This window comes from Agelaius phoeniceus, chromosome 10, assembly GCF_051311805.1.
Source record: "Agelaius phoeniceus isolate bAgePho1 chromosome 10, bAgePho1.hap1, whole genome shotgun sequence".
NCBI lineage: Eukaryota > Metazoa > Chordata > Aves > Passeriformes > Icteridae > Agelaius > Agelaius phoeniceus.
The window spans coordinates 16,381,298-16,395,707 of NC_135274.1; the positions used below are offsets into that span (position 1 = coordinate 16,381,298).

A 14,410-nucleotide genomic window follows, 5' to 3' on the forward strand; every position below is an offset into this window, starting at 1 on the left:
TGCGGGGAGTCAGTCTGCGCTGAGGGAGGGTCACTCCCCTGAGGGAGGGTCACTCCCGGCCGCGCCCGGTGCGGTGCGGGGGCTCGGCAGCGCTGAGGGAGGGTCACGGGCCCTGAGGGAGGGTCACTCCCCTGAGGGAGGGTCGCTCCCGGCCGCGCCCGGTGCGGTGCGGTGCGGTGCGGTGCGGGGGCTCAGCAGCCCTGAGGGAGGGTCACTCCCCTGAGGGAGGGTCACAGGCCCTGAGGGAGGGTCACTCCCCTGAGGGAGGGTCGCTCCCGGCCGCGCCCGGGGCTGCGCGGCCCCCGCGGGGCGGGGCGGGGCCGGGGCGCGGCCGGCAGGGGGCGCGCTGGGCGCGGGTTCAAGAGGCGCGCGGGGCGGCGCGCGGGCGGCAGAGCAGCAGCGCAGCGCGCGGGGCAGAGCGGCGCGCGCCCTCCGTCTGTCCGTCCCCTCAGCCCGCAGACATGGCCAGCGGAGGGCTGCAGCTCCTGGGCTTCGTCATGGCCTTCCTCGGCTGGATCGGCATCATCATCAGCACCGCCATGCCCCAGTGGAAGATGGCATCCTACGCGGGGGACAACATCGTCACGGCCCAGGCGCTCTACGAGGGGCTGTGGATGTCGTGCGCCATGCAGAGCACGGGGCAGATCCAGTGCAAGGTGTACGACTCGCTGCTCAAGCTGGAAGGTAAGCTGGGGCTGGGAAGGTGCTGAAAGTGTCGAAGTGTCCGTCCCGTCGGGGCTGTCCCCTCCGCCTCAGCGCCTCTGGCTTCGGTCGGGGCGGAGGGGGCCAGTCCCGCAGGGTCATTACCCGGTGTCGGTCGCGTCGAAGTTCAGGCTGAACTATTTGGACTGGGTTTGCCAGAACTATTGCACGTCCAATGTCCCATCTCCGTCGTCATCCCTCGCCCCCGCCCGGGTGCCTGTCGCGTACGGGATGCCACTGCTGTCGGGTCTCACGGTCTCTGTCCTGTTGAATTTACTCAGCCTGTCCCTTCAGGGTTGAAGGTGCAGGTCCCCCATCTCTTTCATGACTCCTCATCCTGTCGGAGGTCGGATGTGTGCCTCTTGGGGCTCCCCGGGAGAGGAGCGGGGGCGCTCCAGGGGCAGTGTTTGGGCAGGAGCGGGAGCTGCCCCGCATCCCCCTGCCCGCTGCCCGTCCCCCCAAAAATGCCCCGGGGGGAGGAAGGGTGAGATTCTGTACGTGCGTTCCGGAAAGCGCCGTGTTTGCGAACAAGAGCTTTTGGCTGTGGAGGTCCAGCCCAGAGACTGGGCTGCCGTCGCTGGGCAGCAGCGCTCCGCAGCGTGGCCGGAGTGGGCTCTTGGAGCACGGGTCCCGTTTGCCTTTGGCTGTTTTGGTCTTTTGTTCTCTGAGAAAGTCGCTGCTGCTCCCGCGGAGCTTTTAAGCTGAGGGCTGGCAGGTGAGCTGGCCTCCTGCCCAGGTAGCACTGCCTGGAGCTTTTAGGCAGGCCAGTATGCCAAGATAATATTTGGATCTCTTATCTTGTCCTGGGATGGTGAAGCCATGGTGTACAGGCAGGAGCTGCAGCCTGGCCGGCTCGGGGGGCACGGGGGTATCAGCCTGGCCGGCTGGGGGGGCACAGGGGTATCAGCCTGGCCGGCTGGGGGTCATTCGGGTGCTCAAGCCGAGCTGGAGCCTCAGAGAGGGCTGTTTCTAGAGCGCTGGGGCAGATAACTTAGGCTGAGACCGAAAGGGGTTAAATATACTTTCTCAATATCCCTTGTCTCATCGCGAGTCCTGGAACACCCTCATCCCTCCCTAATTAATAAAATAATAATTGCCACTTTGGTCACCTTCTCTTTCCCAAAAGAATGAGCAGGCAGTTTCACGTAAACCGATGTCGGCGGGGAGTGTCCCCGAGTCCGATTGCCACCAGCCCTTCCCGTGTGTCACGCGGTGAAGCCGGAGCCACCTTCGCGGCCAGCCCACGTCTGTCTCTCCCGGCTGTTCCCTGCCCCAAAGCCCCGCAGGAGGTGCGGGTCGCGCCCATCGGGAGCGCTTCGCACCCACTCGGCACTCGCAGGGTGCGGGGCTGTGCTGATCGGGGCAGGGCTGGGCGCGCAGTCCGGACTGCTCCGGGTGCTAATTATGTGTCAGCTCAGCCTCAATCCTCTTATCTCTCACTGGGGGTGGGGGGCGAAGATGCCAGCAGTGGCTGAGGAATCTCCATCCACCCCCCTGGATGGCTTGCGAAAGGTAACCTTGCCTCGGGGGCTGTGTGCAGCCCATTGTGCTGTAAATGGAGCCCGCCTTGAACAGGCTCCCCAAAACCTGCCCCAGGCCCTCCTGACCTGGCCATTCATGGCCGAGCACCGAAACCAGCTGCTCCCCTCACCTTTGTCCGGCCAACAATGCGGGCCCTTCTCTTCCAGGGGAGGGAGTGACAGGGACCGAGGCTGAGCTTGTGGCGACCTTGTATGTTCTCGCCGAGCTCTGCAGGACGGTGTGCCTGAGAATTCTCAACACACCCTATGATCTCCCTGTTATTTATCTTCACGGGGAAAATCAGTGAGGGCTGGCAAAAGGGCTCCTCGTTCTTGTGCTCCCTCAGCTTGCTTAGGCTGTGCCTTTCCCGCTTTTAGGCAGATCATGCCTGGGGACATACACCTTATCTTTCGTTTTCCCTCCTGGTGTCCCTTCAAGGTCTTGCAGTCACATAGGCCTGGGTTGGGACCAGCAGCTCTGGTTTGAGTGGAGGTGCCAACCAAAAAAAAAAAAAAAAAACAAACCAAAAACCAACCCCCCCCAAACCATTTATACCCACTCAACAGCCACACCCCGGGACAGGTGCCGTGGAGAGCTCCCTTACTGCATTCATCTGTGTCCTGGTGAAGGTGGCACAGCAGTGTGGGCAGAACTTCTGCCTGGCCGTGCTTTCCTGCCGGGGCTTCATCTGCCCCAGGTGCTCTGAGCCACATGTCAGAGCCGCATGCACTGATGGGAGAGGCTCAGATCTGTAATTACTTTGTCCCTGTAGAAAGGACTGAACCTTCTTGCACCTGCAGTAACTCGTGTTTGTGGGAATGCTGGAAGGCTTTGCCAGCAAGTTTTGGAACATCCGGTAGCTGTTGCTGTTCCTCTGGACGTGTCGGTGTTCGGCTGCAGGGCAGAGATGGGGTTGGCACAAGCTGATGAGCACCATTAGCCAGCCGAGGGGCCTCCAGCCTCCCGTGTGGGCACGCTGCTGGAGTGCACCCGTGCTGGCACTTCTCCCGCAGCTGTGTTCAGCTGAGGGCTTATGTCACTGCTCCTATTCAGGCGACAGAAAGGCTGCGTTTTGCTGGCTTACGTGAAAAGCAGTGCGTGGCCACACGCAGACATAGAGGCAACAAATGCCACCCTTGCAACAAGGCTTTGTTGCACAGCCTCAGCATTGTTCTTGTGGCCCTCCAGCATGGTCCATGGAGTTTAGCCCAGCTTTGTGCTCCTCGGGGTCTCAGGGGGATGGTCCCAGACACGAGGGAGTAGGGCTCCTGGTACCTGTCTCTGAAAGTTTCCAGCCCCACCTAACCACATTCTCCTGTTCAGGACAGATGTTGTTCTGGATCCTGTCTAGGCTGTTTTAGTTGTAGATACTCATCGACCTGTTTGATTTTGCTGGGAGAGGTTCTGTGTTTGAGACAAGCTGAGACTCATCTATCACTTCATCACCAAACCTAGTACATCCACAATGAGCCTTTGTGCCCTAGCCCAGAAAATAAACAAGGTTTTGAATGCCCTCTGGGTCAAGCAACATGGCTGAAATGTGAAATCTTCCCTCCTACACCTTTACCACCCTGGCTGAGCCTGTTCCAGGAGCTGGGGAAGAGAATGGGTGGGGGGAAGGAACGGTTCATGCTCAGGTTACTGCTGCTCAGTTCTGGTGGTAGGGGAGTTGGGATGGTGGCCCAGGGACAGACAAAGCATGAGGGACATGTGTCCAATTCTCCATCTTTAGAGCTTGATTAAGCAGGTAGAACCTGCTGGTATCTGTGCTTTCCTGTGGGTTAAGGGTTAATTTGCTACTGTGTTTCTCAATCCTTGTTCCTTCCCGATGAAAAATTGTGATTGAGTGATAAAACAGTCTCATTTGTGCCGGCTTTGAGAAGGTAGAGGGTTACTTGGAATGCCACCGAGGCTGTTCCTGTGCAGGGCCCTGGTGTGTCTGCAGGAGGGGATGGATGGAGTCTGTCGCAATAGACTGGCTTTATTGCTCTACAGGCAGCTTCTAAGCAGCTTTTAGTAGCTGGTGTTACTATGTGTTACTAAATCTCTTGGTGAGGGAACTTCCAGGCTTTGTGGGAAAACAGGCTGCCCAGGTCTCCTCTGACCAGGAATCTGGAAGTGGTGGTATCGTGCTTGTCTTACCAATCTTTATTTGTCAGTGAGGGTAGGAGGGCATCGAACCTTACTTGCTTTCAAATATGCAGAGTACAAGGCCACTGTTACCTACTGAACTTGCCTCTTGTGCACTGGACATGCAGTGGGGAGTTCCTAACCTTCCCATTTTGTTAAAAAAAACAGGACCCAGAGTCCCTGTCCTGCCTGGATACCTCAGTATGGTCATTTAGACTTGTAGGGGAGGTGCTTTGAAAGTGTCCAGACTGGATTCTGCTGCTGGGTATGCAAGGTGGGCCTTTGCAGGGTCTGGTAAGGGGGTTGAAAGCCTCCAAGCTATTAGCAGCTTTTGAGAACAACTTCAAATTGTGAGAGGGATGTTTGCTGGCCACCTCTGAAGCTTGCTCAGATCTTCAGTCCCCTGTCTACTAACCAAAAGTAACTTTCACATGCTGGCAGGGCAGACCTGCAGGATCTCAGCTCTTGCTCCTTCCAGGGAATCCAGCTTTCATGGAATCCCGGTGGGAAGGCTTTGAAGGCTGCTGGCTTCTCTCAGAGGTGGGCAGTGGAACATGCTTCCTGTATTGCAGGGCTGCTTGTAACTCCTGGGGAACTTCCCTCATAAGGACTAGAGGAAACTGCAAAGCATCTGTTTCACCTGTATTTTGTCATCAGTTAGTTGGATGAAGGCCCATGGGAAGGGAAGGAAAAGTCCTTATTTTAAATTAAGGCAGTTGATGAGCATCCATATCAGAGAATAATCTGCACACAAAGCCATTACAGCAATTTTGCCTTACAAACAGGCATTACAAAAATCCCATGGCACTTTCCCAACAGCTTTTCTGTAATATAAGTGACATAAACAGATTGAATAAGGAAATGAGATGATAGAGAAAGCCTTCAAACATCTGCAGGTGAAGTGCTGAAGTATTTTTATATAACTAAGCAGTTACCAGCAATTACTTCTCTCAGTTAATGATAGTTGTGGGAAGGAAAGCATATTACTTAGGCCTCAGATAAACTGAATAAGGTTGTTTGTGTCCAAAACCACTAACAATAATTCTGAATGGTTTGTTAGTATTTTTTTAAAAGATGTAGGGTTTATTCTGTGAAACAGGTGTGAGCTGCAGCTGCATGTTTGTGGACTTTGGGGTTTATTTATGCCCTGTAGAATGCACATTTGTTATTAATTGTCATGAGGCATTTTAAGCCTCTGTTTTTCAGTTCTTGCTGCTTTGTTGCTACAGGGTTTTCAGACCATGTCTCTCATTGCTAACCAGCAATCAAAAGGCTTGGCTTCAGAGTGAATACTGGTTTGTATTGACAAAATACTGTTGCCATCTGACAGCTCTTGTTTGGTGCCAGGCCACTTTGTCTCACCTTGTGTAGGACTGTTTTTTCCCCAAGGGCTCCCAAGACTGCCTGGGTTTTCCTGTTCCTGTTGGTGAGACAGTTGCAGCAGCAAGGAGTGTGGGGGAAATCCTGTTTTCCCTCTAATATGGTAGAAGTTGTAAAGTTAAATTGCAGTGGATTACTTCTACTTGCTGTCAGCAGCCTGTCCTGTTTAGCAGGTTGAGACAATATTGTACTTGTATAATTTTGGATTTTTAAAGCATCTGGAAAAGCCCGTGTGAACAACAGAACTATTATTAAAGTAGCTTTCTCAGCCCCTGGATGTGCAGCTTCCATTGACAGCGTGTCTGTTAATGTGTAGTTACCAACTGGTAGCTTGTATGATGATTAACTGTGGCCAGTGCACTGCACACATTGCAAAAGTGATCGGAGGACAAAAGCCCTGCCTCCCAGGCTGTGCTGGGAGCACAGGGCAGGTGGAGGATGGTTGGCTAACACAGCCATGTCACATTTCAGCTTCTTGGGACAAAGGAACAGAATGTTCTGCAAGGGCAGAACCTGTTCTGCTGTCCCACTGCAAGTTTCCTCCGTGTTTCTGTCCCTTTGTGAGCCATGCATGAGGAGGGGGTGAGGGCACCAGGAGTTGTCCCAGCAGCATCTGCTGAGAGTGGGCAGCCCTGGGGAATGCTCACAATGCTGTATTTTGTTAGCTGCTTCTGCAAAGCTGTTGTGGCATGCATCCAGTTAATACTTATACATATTGAGATTTTGGTGTGTTTCATAGTTGGATTTTTAGAGGTCATAGAAACTTTTTCCAGCATTTTCTTCTGTTGGTCCCTTGGCACTGTGTGTGAAGGTGAAATGTTTTTTTCCACCCTTATGACTGTTTTTCTAGTTTTTAGAGATAGCATTGCCTATTTTGAGCTTCACAAAAGAACTCTTCCAAAACCCTCTCCTATAGAGTAATTTCTTCTGCAGCAAGACTGAGCCAAACTTCTTGTAGTCTTGATAAAACAGGTTTGGTACCTCTGCAGAACACAGGGTTTCCCATGCCTCGTACAAACTGGTACTCAGCCATAGGCCTCTCCAGAGCTTCTGCTGTGGGGCACAATTTAGCCTTAAATGTATGGCAGCTGAATTGGTTGCCTGTCAGCTGAAGCCTTTCTGAACGCTGGCATCACTTTTGTAAGGTAGAAATTACTTTTGGAGTGTAATCTCTGACACTGGAGATAAATCAATTAAAAACGAGTTTGGATAGTGCAGTGGTGATTTATGCTAAAGTGACAACTGGCTTTGTTAATGGGTTTCTGTACACGCAGCAGATGGGCTTAGATTAACACATGGGTGGTGCAGAGGTGTGTCACCTTCCCCTTTGAAGGAAGTGAGAGATGATATTAGCCAAGCTGATTGAGGAATTTTTCCCAAGAAAGCCAACACTCATGAAAGTGTGTTCCTTCCTGTTCCTCCGATGGTCTTTTTGTTGTGTTGTTTGTAACTGGTTTCATAATGTGTTTACAGAACAATTAGGTTGTGTGTAAAGGGGCAGATCCAGATCTGTTTTAGAGCAGAGTTAGAGTCTGGTGTTGGTATGGGTCACAGGAGTTTTCCTGCACCAGCAGCTCTGTGGGACCAAGTGTAGTAAAGAAGCTGCAGAGGATGGCTGTGGGGCTTTGCTCTCCTCCTGGCCAGGTCTGAGCTCTGAGTTTCAGACTGGGCCACAGAGCCCATTGTTGGGGCAGGGACTCAGATGGGCTCACCATGCCAGCCCTGACTGAGTGTGCAGGTGCTCTTTTGAAGACTTAAATCTTGCAGTTCAAGCCTGAAATGTTGTGCAGAGCTCTACCAGGATGCAGTCAGGGTGTTTTGAGGGGTGAGCTTCAGACCTGAGATTCTGTGTCAGGGGACACCTGTGCCTTGGTAACAGCATGCTCCTTGGAGCTTATTCATTTTATTAACTAGCCCTGTTTGTTCTCAGGGCTTTACAGGCCTGTGTATGAAAATTCATTCTGTTCAAACAAACCTGATTTGCCAGACAATGAAGCTCAGGCTCTTATTTCACTGCTAGTCAGGTGTTTTGTCACCTGAGGGGTTTTTTTAGTAATGACTTGATTTACATTACTACTTTTCTTTGGTATCAAGAAAATCTAAGTTCAGTAGCTCCCATTCACAGGATTAGTGTGTCTTCATGCCTTCAGATGACTCCATTTAAAAACCAAATCCCGAGGTACATCAAGTCTGTCTGCTGAGAACTCACTATGAGAGGCATCACCCCATGTTCCAACTCTTCAAAAGCACAAGAAGCTCTTAAAGATTTAAGCATCTTTGAGTCAATTAGGTTAAATATTTTATGTAGAAAAGAAAACAAGGTATTTTTCAATTGTCTGGGAAAGTCCTATTTCTTTTGCCATTGTATTTTTGTACCCTCTGGGACTCAAACTGAGAATGTAGCACAAAAAACATCTGAATCAGCACTGAGTTATTTGTATAAAAGACAGGTTTTGGAAGTGTGGAGCAGTAAATGGGCCTTGCTGTCTGCTGTGGCACTATTCATATGTATGTCACTATTCATATTAAAACATGTGTTAAGTACTTTGTCAAGGTAGAGCCTAAATCTGAATACTTCTTTTGATAAACAGATATGCCCTTCCAATTGGGATTCAAATGATCAAGGAACAAAAGATGTCTGAGGGCAATTCCCAGGTCATTTCCTGCAAAAGGCCGCTGCATGCCCTTGTTTGCCTTGCATTTTAGAAGAGGCAGAGAGCCCTCTGATCCTGATGCATGGCAACCTTGAGACTAAAGCTGAGAAGGCATGTCTTGCTTGGCTGTATCCTGTGTATTAGGGAGCAGGAATATTTAGATAGAAGATTGTTGAGTCCAGTAATTTGAATTTTGATTTGTATCTTGAGTTTACTTTGTGGGTAACTCAAATCCTATTGTCTTCCAGGCAGTCTGCAGGCCACAAGGGCTTTGATGGTGGCTTCAATACTCCTGGGGCTCGTTGGAATGTTTGTTGCTGTGACAGGCATGAAATGCATGAAGTGCATGGAAGATGACCAGGTGAAGAAGATGAGGATGGCTGTCTTCGGTGGGGTGATCTTCATCATTTCAGGTTGGTAACATACAGATGTGTTGAGTGTTGAATGTGCTGTTTCCTAGGTGCCATATATCCTGTGCAGGATGTGGGAGGGCTTGATGTGTTGCTCCAAGAGTATTTTGGTCTGGGAACTCCTTAGAGGACTTTGGTTCAGGCTACCTGAGGCACTTTGGTACTGGCATTACAATCTCCATATGGACTTCATGCTGTCCATATCTGTTGGCAGAGCTGAGTTTGACCCTGCTTCGGTGAGAAAAGGCTGTCAGCAGAGCAGTCCTGCCTTTGCTGCAGTGTAACTGTGGGAAGCCTCAAATCTGTTCTTAACTTCTCTCCCAACCAGCACTAAATGGAACAGCTCAGAACTTCCAGGGTAGCAGCAGCTCAGCTTTACTCCAGATGCTGATTCTGCTGCATCCTTATTTTTGCAGTGATTTTGCTGATTGTTTTTTCTTAAGCCATGACATGATGTTCTGTTTGTGTGCAGGTCTGGCAGCGCTGGTGGCCACCTCGTGGTACGGCAACAGAGTGGCTCGGGCCTTCTATGACCCTTTCACCCCTGTCAACACCAGGTACTGACCCATTTGGTGTAACACACTATAGTTTAGCATGACAAGTACTCACAGGGCTTAGGTTTGGGTAGCAGTCACTCAAAACAAAGAAAGGAATTTTCTGAACTAGCTGGGCTGCCTTCAGGCTGTACAGAAAGAGCTGGGACCAGATCTCATTCTCCATGTGGCTCTTAGGTCTTGGCTTTAAGGTAACATCACTGCCAGAGACCTCACAGCTGGGACTTCTGTGATTTTTGCCCCACTATGTGCTAAAGGGCTGGTTTGCACAGTGCTTGGCCTGCAGCTGTTGGGGGTGACCCAAAATACTGGAGAAACCCCGCACTTAGCTTTGAGGGTCAACAAAGCCTGACTGCTCCAAGCTGCTGCCTTATAGGAAACACATCCATCCCAGCTTCTGCTTCCTCCTGCTATGTGTGAATGTATAACTGCAAGTAATACCTTGGGATTACAGTGATTCTCACTTTCTCCCTTCTTTCTTCTCCAGATTTGAGTTTGGGTCAGCTCTCTTTATTGGCTGGGCAGCTTCATCTCTGGCCATACTGGGGGGATCCTTCCTCTGCTGCTCCTGTCCACGGAGAGAAACTTCATATCCCCCCACCCGAGGCTACCCAAAAAATGCCTCCTCCACAGGGAAGGATTATGTATAATGAAACAAAGAAGAGGAGCCACCAGCACTGGTAGTGAAAGCATTTTGGAGAGGACACTACAATGCCACTGTCTTGAGCAGAGTCCAGGCTCTAGGTTCTGCCTTCCTCTTCTCCCAAAAATGTGTATATTTTTGTAATCCTCTTTGCTACTGGACGTAACTTCTCCTTTCTCTCCCAGCCCGTGGAGGAAGGCTAGCCTAGATTCATAGGTATTGCCACTGGAAAGATGAAACCTCCAAGCTTGGGTTAAGTTTAGTATTTGGGAGTAAAAGGGAAAATGATACTGTTTTTATAGACGGATGTTGGTGCTTTTTTTAGTTGGTTGTTTTTATTTTTTTTAAATAGATGGTAACAATTCAGTCCCATATCCCATTAAGTTAGAGCCCAGTGTGGTGTGTGTAGAAATTAAAGGAATATATATTATATACAGAATGATGAAACCAATAGCTTAAGGGGAAACATAATTTTGGGGAAAAGGCTTTACATGTAAGAATGTTTGGAGATGTAAAATGCTCTTGTACTGTCTTATTGGCATCATCTTCAGCACCCTCCTTTCCATGCAGACAAAGGGTCAGAAACAAATTGCTGTGGCTTAAGTGGAAATCCACACTGTCCATGCACATGCTGTTGGCTAATGGAAGATGCAGTGTAAGGTAGAGACCACAGAAGTTACCAGACTCCCAAAGCATCTGCAGGTTTCCCTGGTGCCAGGGAAGAGCTCAAGGAAAAGGATTGCCTTCTGTTTTCACTGTGTGTCTGTGGTGAGGCTGTGGCTGTTCCTTAGACACCGAGTGCTGCCAGTGATTGTTTCTCCATGTTCCCGCCCTGGCAGCTGAGCTTGAAGCTTTATCCCTGTGTGTGTTACAGGTCACCTTTCACACTCTCCTTTTCCTCAAAGCTTTCTCATTTGGGCTTAGTTTCCCAATCTCTGTTTGCCTGATGCAGCTAGCTGTGTTAAACCAAACTGAATGCACTGCCACTCCCTGATGTTTCCCCAAGGATACCTCACACACTGCCATTCCATCCTGTCTATTTCTTGTAAACACTTCCAGTGATGATATGAAGGCAAATTCCAAGAAAACTGACCCAAAGGTTATGGCATTTGCTTGTAATCCAGGTTCACCAAAGAGGAAGAAACAACCATTTTAAAGATATAGCCATTCTTGCATATTAAATCATGTCTAAAAAAATAATAATGCTGTTCATCAAAGGTTCCCACCCCTTCCCCTGAAACACCCACTCAGTCACTTGGTGTTGGCTGATGCTAGGAGTTAAGTCTTGTGATTCCTAGAGGGATGGTGCCACTTCTCCAAAGCTCCAGAAGGAAACTGGTGCTTCTGACCAGGCTTTATAATTGTGTATATGTTCAGAGGCATCAGATCTCCTGATTTCCTTCCGTAGACAGGGAGAGCCTCTGGCTGAGCTGTGTACCACGTTGGTGGTCTGTACAAGCCTTGTACCTCTGTACCTGACTCCTGCAGCATAAAGTTACTAAAAGAAACCAACCAGAGCATTTGCTTCAGGCTTGAGTTGCTGTTGGCCTGTACTTGGAGCTGGGCCATGTGGCTTCCCCTTCTCCATGGGGAATTGCCTGTGCACAGCAGCTGCCTCGGGAGACCTCTTGTCTTGGGAGGTGGCAGCTCAGGTCACATTAAAGAGCTGCTGAAGTCTGTGCTTTTGTATTTGCATTAACCCTGAGCCAGGGAGCAGATGCTTGTACTGGGAACTTGTACAAAGTGTTTAAACAATTTCAATAAATGGACTTTTTTAAGGAAAATCAGACTATTACTTCATTTCTTGTTTTTGAGCAGAACTTGGAACAGTGCACGTGGAAGTGAAAAGTGGGGACTTGGGCTTTTGGGAGCCTGCCTGCCAGGATGGAGCTTGTTTAGCTGTGTGTATCTACAGCAGACTTAGGTGGGGACAGATCTTCTGCAGTGAGTCAGGCAGTTGTGGCCTCTGGCAGAAACTCACCCAGTAATTGCTCCGATTGCAGCCCAGGAACCAGAAGGTCTGCTCTGCTCCTCGGCAAGGCAGGCTGCACCCTGGGTGGAGCAGGAAGGGGCAGGGGGAAGGCAGACAGTCCCTGGCAGGGGAGTGGGAGCTGCAGGAATGGGGAAGGGATGGGACACAGAGCCAGGGTGTTCCCAGGAGAGGTGCTCTGCCTTCAGAGCAGGGAGAGTTCTGCTGATCCATGTGTGACTCCTTCATCTCACTTTAAGGCCCTTCAGGGAGTGTACTGTGCTTCTATTGTGACAGCACAACCTTTCTTGCAGGCCAGGTAGAGAGTGGTTCCTGTTGGGCATGGGTCTTACAACCTGCACTGATACCTCCCCAAGATAACAAGGCTCTATCCCTCTGCTTCCACCTGCCCTTGAAACCTTTTTCTCTTCATCGGGATTTTGAGTTCATCCCTTTCATATTTTTAAGTACTTGTGATGAGGGGCAAACTGTATTTAAAACATTTTCTTAAGCTCCCTCAAGGAGCTGCCTCTAGTCCCTCACTCTCCAAGGGCTGTTTGCTTTTGTGATTACAAACAATAGGAACAAAGCTAATTAGGCCTTGTAAAGCTGGCAGAGCAAAACAGCCAGGCATGTGGCTGGCTGAGTGAGCTTGCAGTGCCTGGAGCAGGCTGGTTGCCTGGCATAGTTTGGGGTCTATGGTCATTCTTATTCCAACCTGTCAATTAGTCAAGGATTTCCATTGAGATTAATTTTTTCCCATGTTTTCATGTTCTCTCCCTCTCCAAGGACTCTTGCAACTTCTACTCTGAGGTTTCCTGGGCAGAAGAAAAGAGGAAAGCAAATCCACCTCTAAAATGGTCACTAGGACTTCTCAGCAGCACTGCAGGAGATGCAGCTCTGTGTGTGAGGCTGGCACAGAGGCAGGAGCCAGAGGCTACCTTGTTTGTTTGTTTGCTATATTTTAACTGGACAAAATTCAAAGTCAAACTTTCATTTCCTCTCCCTTTTTGCCATGATCATGCAATTCTACTTGGCCATGTTTCCTACAACCCTTTGGCCATCTCTGCTGTAGTTTGCATAGGAAAGGAGTTGCATGGGTTGAAAGTTGGGGGAGTTTCTCACTGGATTTCAGTCTTTGCACATGACTGACATTCCTGCTGCTAAAGCCATCTTGCAATGAAATGATGGCATTTGTGTCTGCAGACAATGGGAACTTTGACTGCTTTTTGGCACCTTCTTCCATATCATATTTATTATTCACATTGTGCCAGAGCTCTGTACACTATGCAGAGAACTTCACTGTCAGTAGGAATTACATGCTCATTTATATTGCTTAGATATTTTGAAGGAGTAAGAGACCTCAAGATGTTTTTGGAATAGCATCAGCCTGTTGGATTTCTTGGCTTCTCCAACTGAATAATTTTAAGAAATCATCCATGCCCAATGCCTTTTTCAGATTCAGTTTCTGATTTGCACATGAGCTTCTTGTAATAAATTTGGCTTTGTTTTCTGTATTGCTCTGAACACATAGCTGAAGAGTATTAAAGCACTGAAAACTGACAATTAAGATCACAGAAATAGCAATGCGACCTAGTGACAGCTGTTGACAGCTGTTTGTGAAACACTTATACAAGCTCAGAATCTTTTTAATGTAAGGCATAAGCAGAAATTATGGCATTACTGAGGGAAAGAAGTTAATGAAGGACTTCTTCTCGAAAGAAAAGCCCAGAAATGTCACTAACCTTCTGAAGCTGCTCAAAAGCAGATTTACAATCTAGATGAGTAACCAGACTGACAGAGCCTGAGCCTTTGTCCTGAGCATGGAGACATTTGGAGTAACTTTGGGGCAGCTAGTGAAGTGACAGTGATGTGAAATTGTCTCAGCCTTTTCACAAAGGACAGCTAAAGGCTGCCAATGGTAGCAGCATCTTCCAGGGTCTTACACCTAAGTCTACTTGCAAAGTTACTTTGAGCTCAGCTCTTTGCACAGTGTCAGCGCTGCAGTCAAATCCCAGAACAGGGAATGGAAGGGACCTTTCCTTGTCACCTTGTCCATGCCCCTGCAATGGGTGGGGACATTTCAATAAATCCTGCAATGTCACACCTCACAAGTGGCCAAAGCCTGGCAGCTAGTGTGTATCCCATCAGGATTACTCGCCCACAATGTTGTTTGCCCATCACCTTAGCAGCCACCAGCTGGCAAAGGAGATGGCTGGTGTCACACAGAGCAGAGGAGCCACAGGCTCACATCAGCCACGTGTTTCAGCCAGGGCTTTGCATCCAGCTGAGCTGAGCTTTCCAAACTGGCCCTTGGATTGCAACACAAACAGTATTGCAAGGGTGTCCTCCCCGTCCCCCTTCATTACGCTCTTCATTCCTCCACTCCCACTGCTTCTTCAATTTGCCTTGTAGCTGTTTCCCTGCTTCTAGAAGTCCAGCCTGTG

At 49.5% G+C, this 14,410-nt stretch overlaps 1 protein-coding gene across 1 annotated transcript; it reads left to right on the forward strand.

Moving 5' to 3' along the window:
* Positions 1-365: 365 nt before the first annotated feature.
* Positions 366-11,778, forward strand: CLDN1 (claudin 1). The gene is made up of 4 exons (XM_054639201.2): positions 366-684; positions 8,636-8,800; positions 9,270-9,354; positions 9,839-11,778. The coding sequence occupies exons 1-4, from the start codon at positions 462-464 to the stop codon at positions 9,999-10,001; spliced, it is 636 nt and encodes a 211-aa protein (XP_054495176.1). The 5' UTR covers positions 366-461; the 3' UTR covers positions 10,002-11,778.
* Positions 11,779-14,410: the final 2,632 nt, after the last annotated feature.

Bases quoted from the DNA above. Each gene is read 5' to 3' on its own strand.
- CLDN1 (XM_054639201.2), top strand. From the start codon at position 462: ATGGCCAGCGGAGGGCTGCAGCTCCTGGGCTTCGTCATGGCCTTCCTC. The intron at 685-8,635 runs GTAAGCTGGGGC...ATTGTCTTCCAG, and splicing joins CTCGCTGCTCAAGCTGGAAG to GCAGTCTGCAGGCCACAAGG. The intron at 8,801-9,269 runs GTTGGTAACATA...GTTTGTGTGCAG, and splicing joins GGTGATCTTCATCATTTCAG to GTCTGGCAGCGCTGGTGGCC.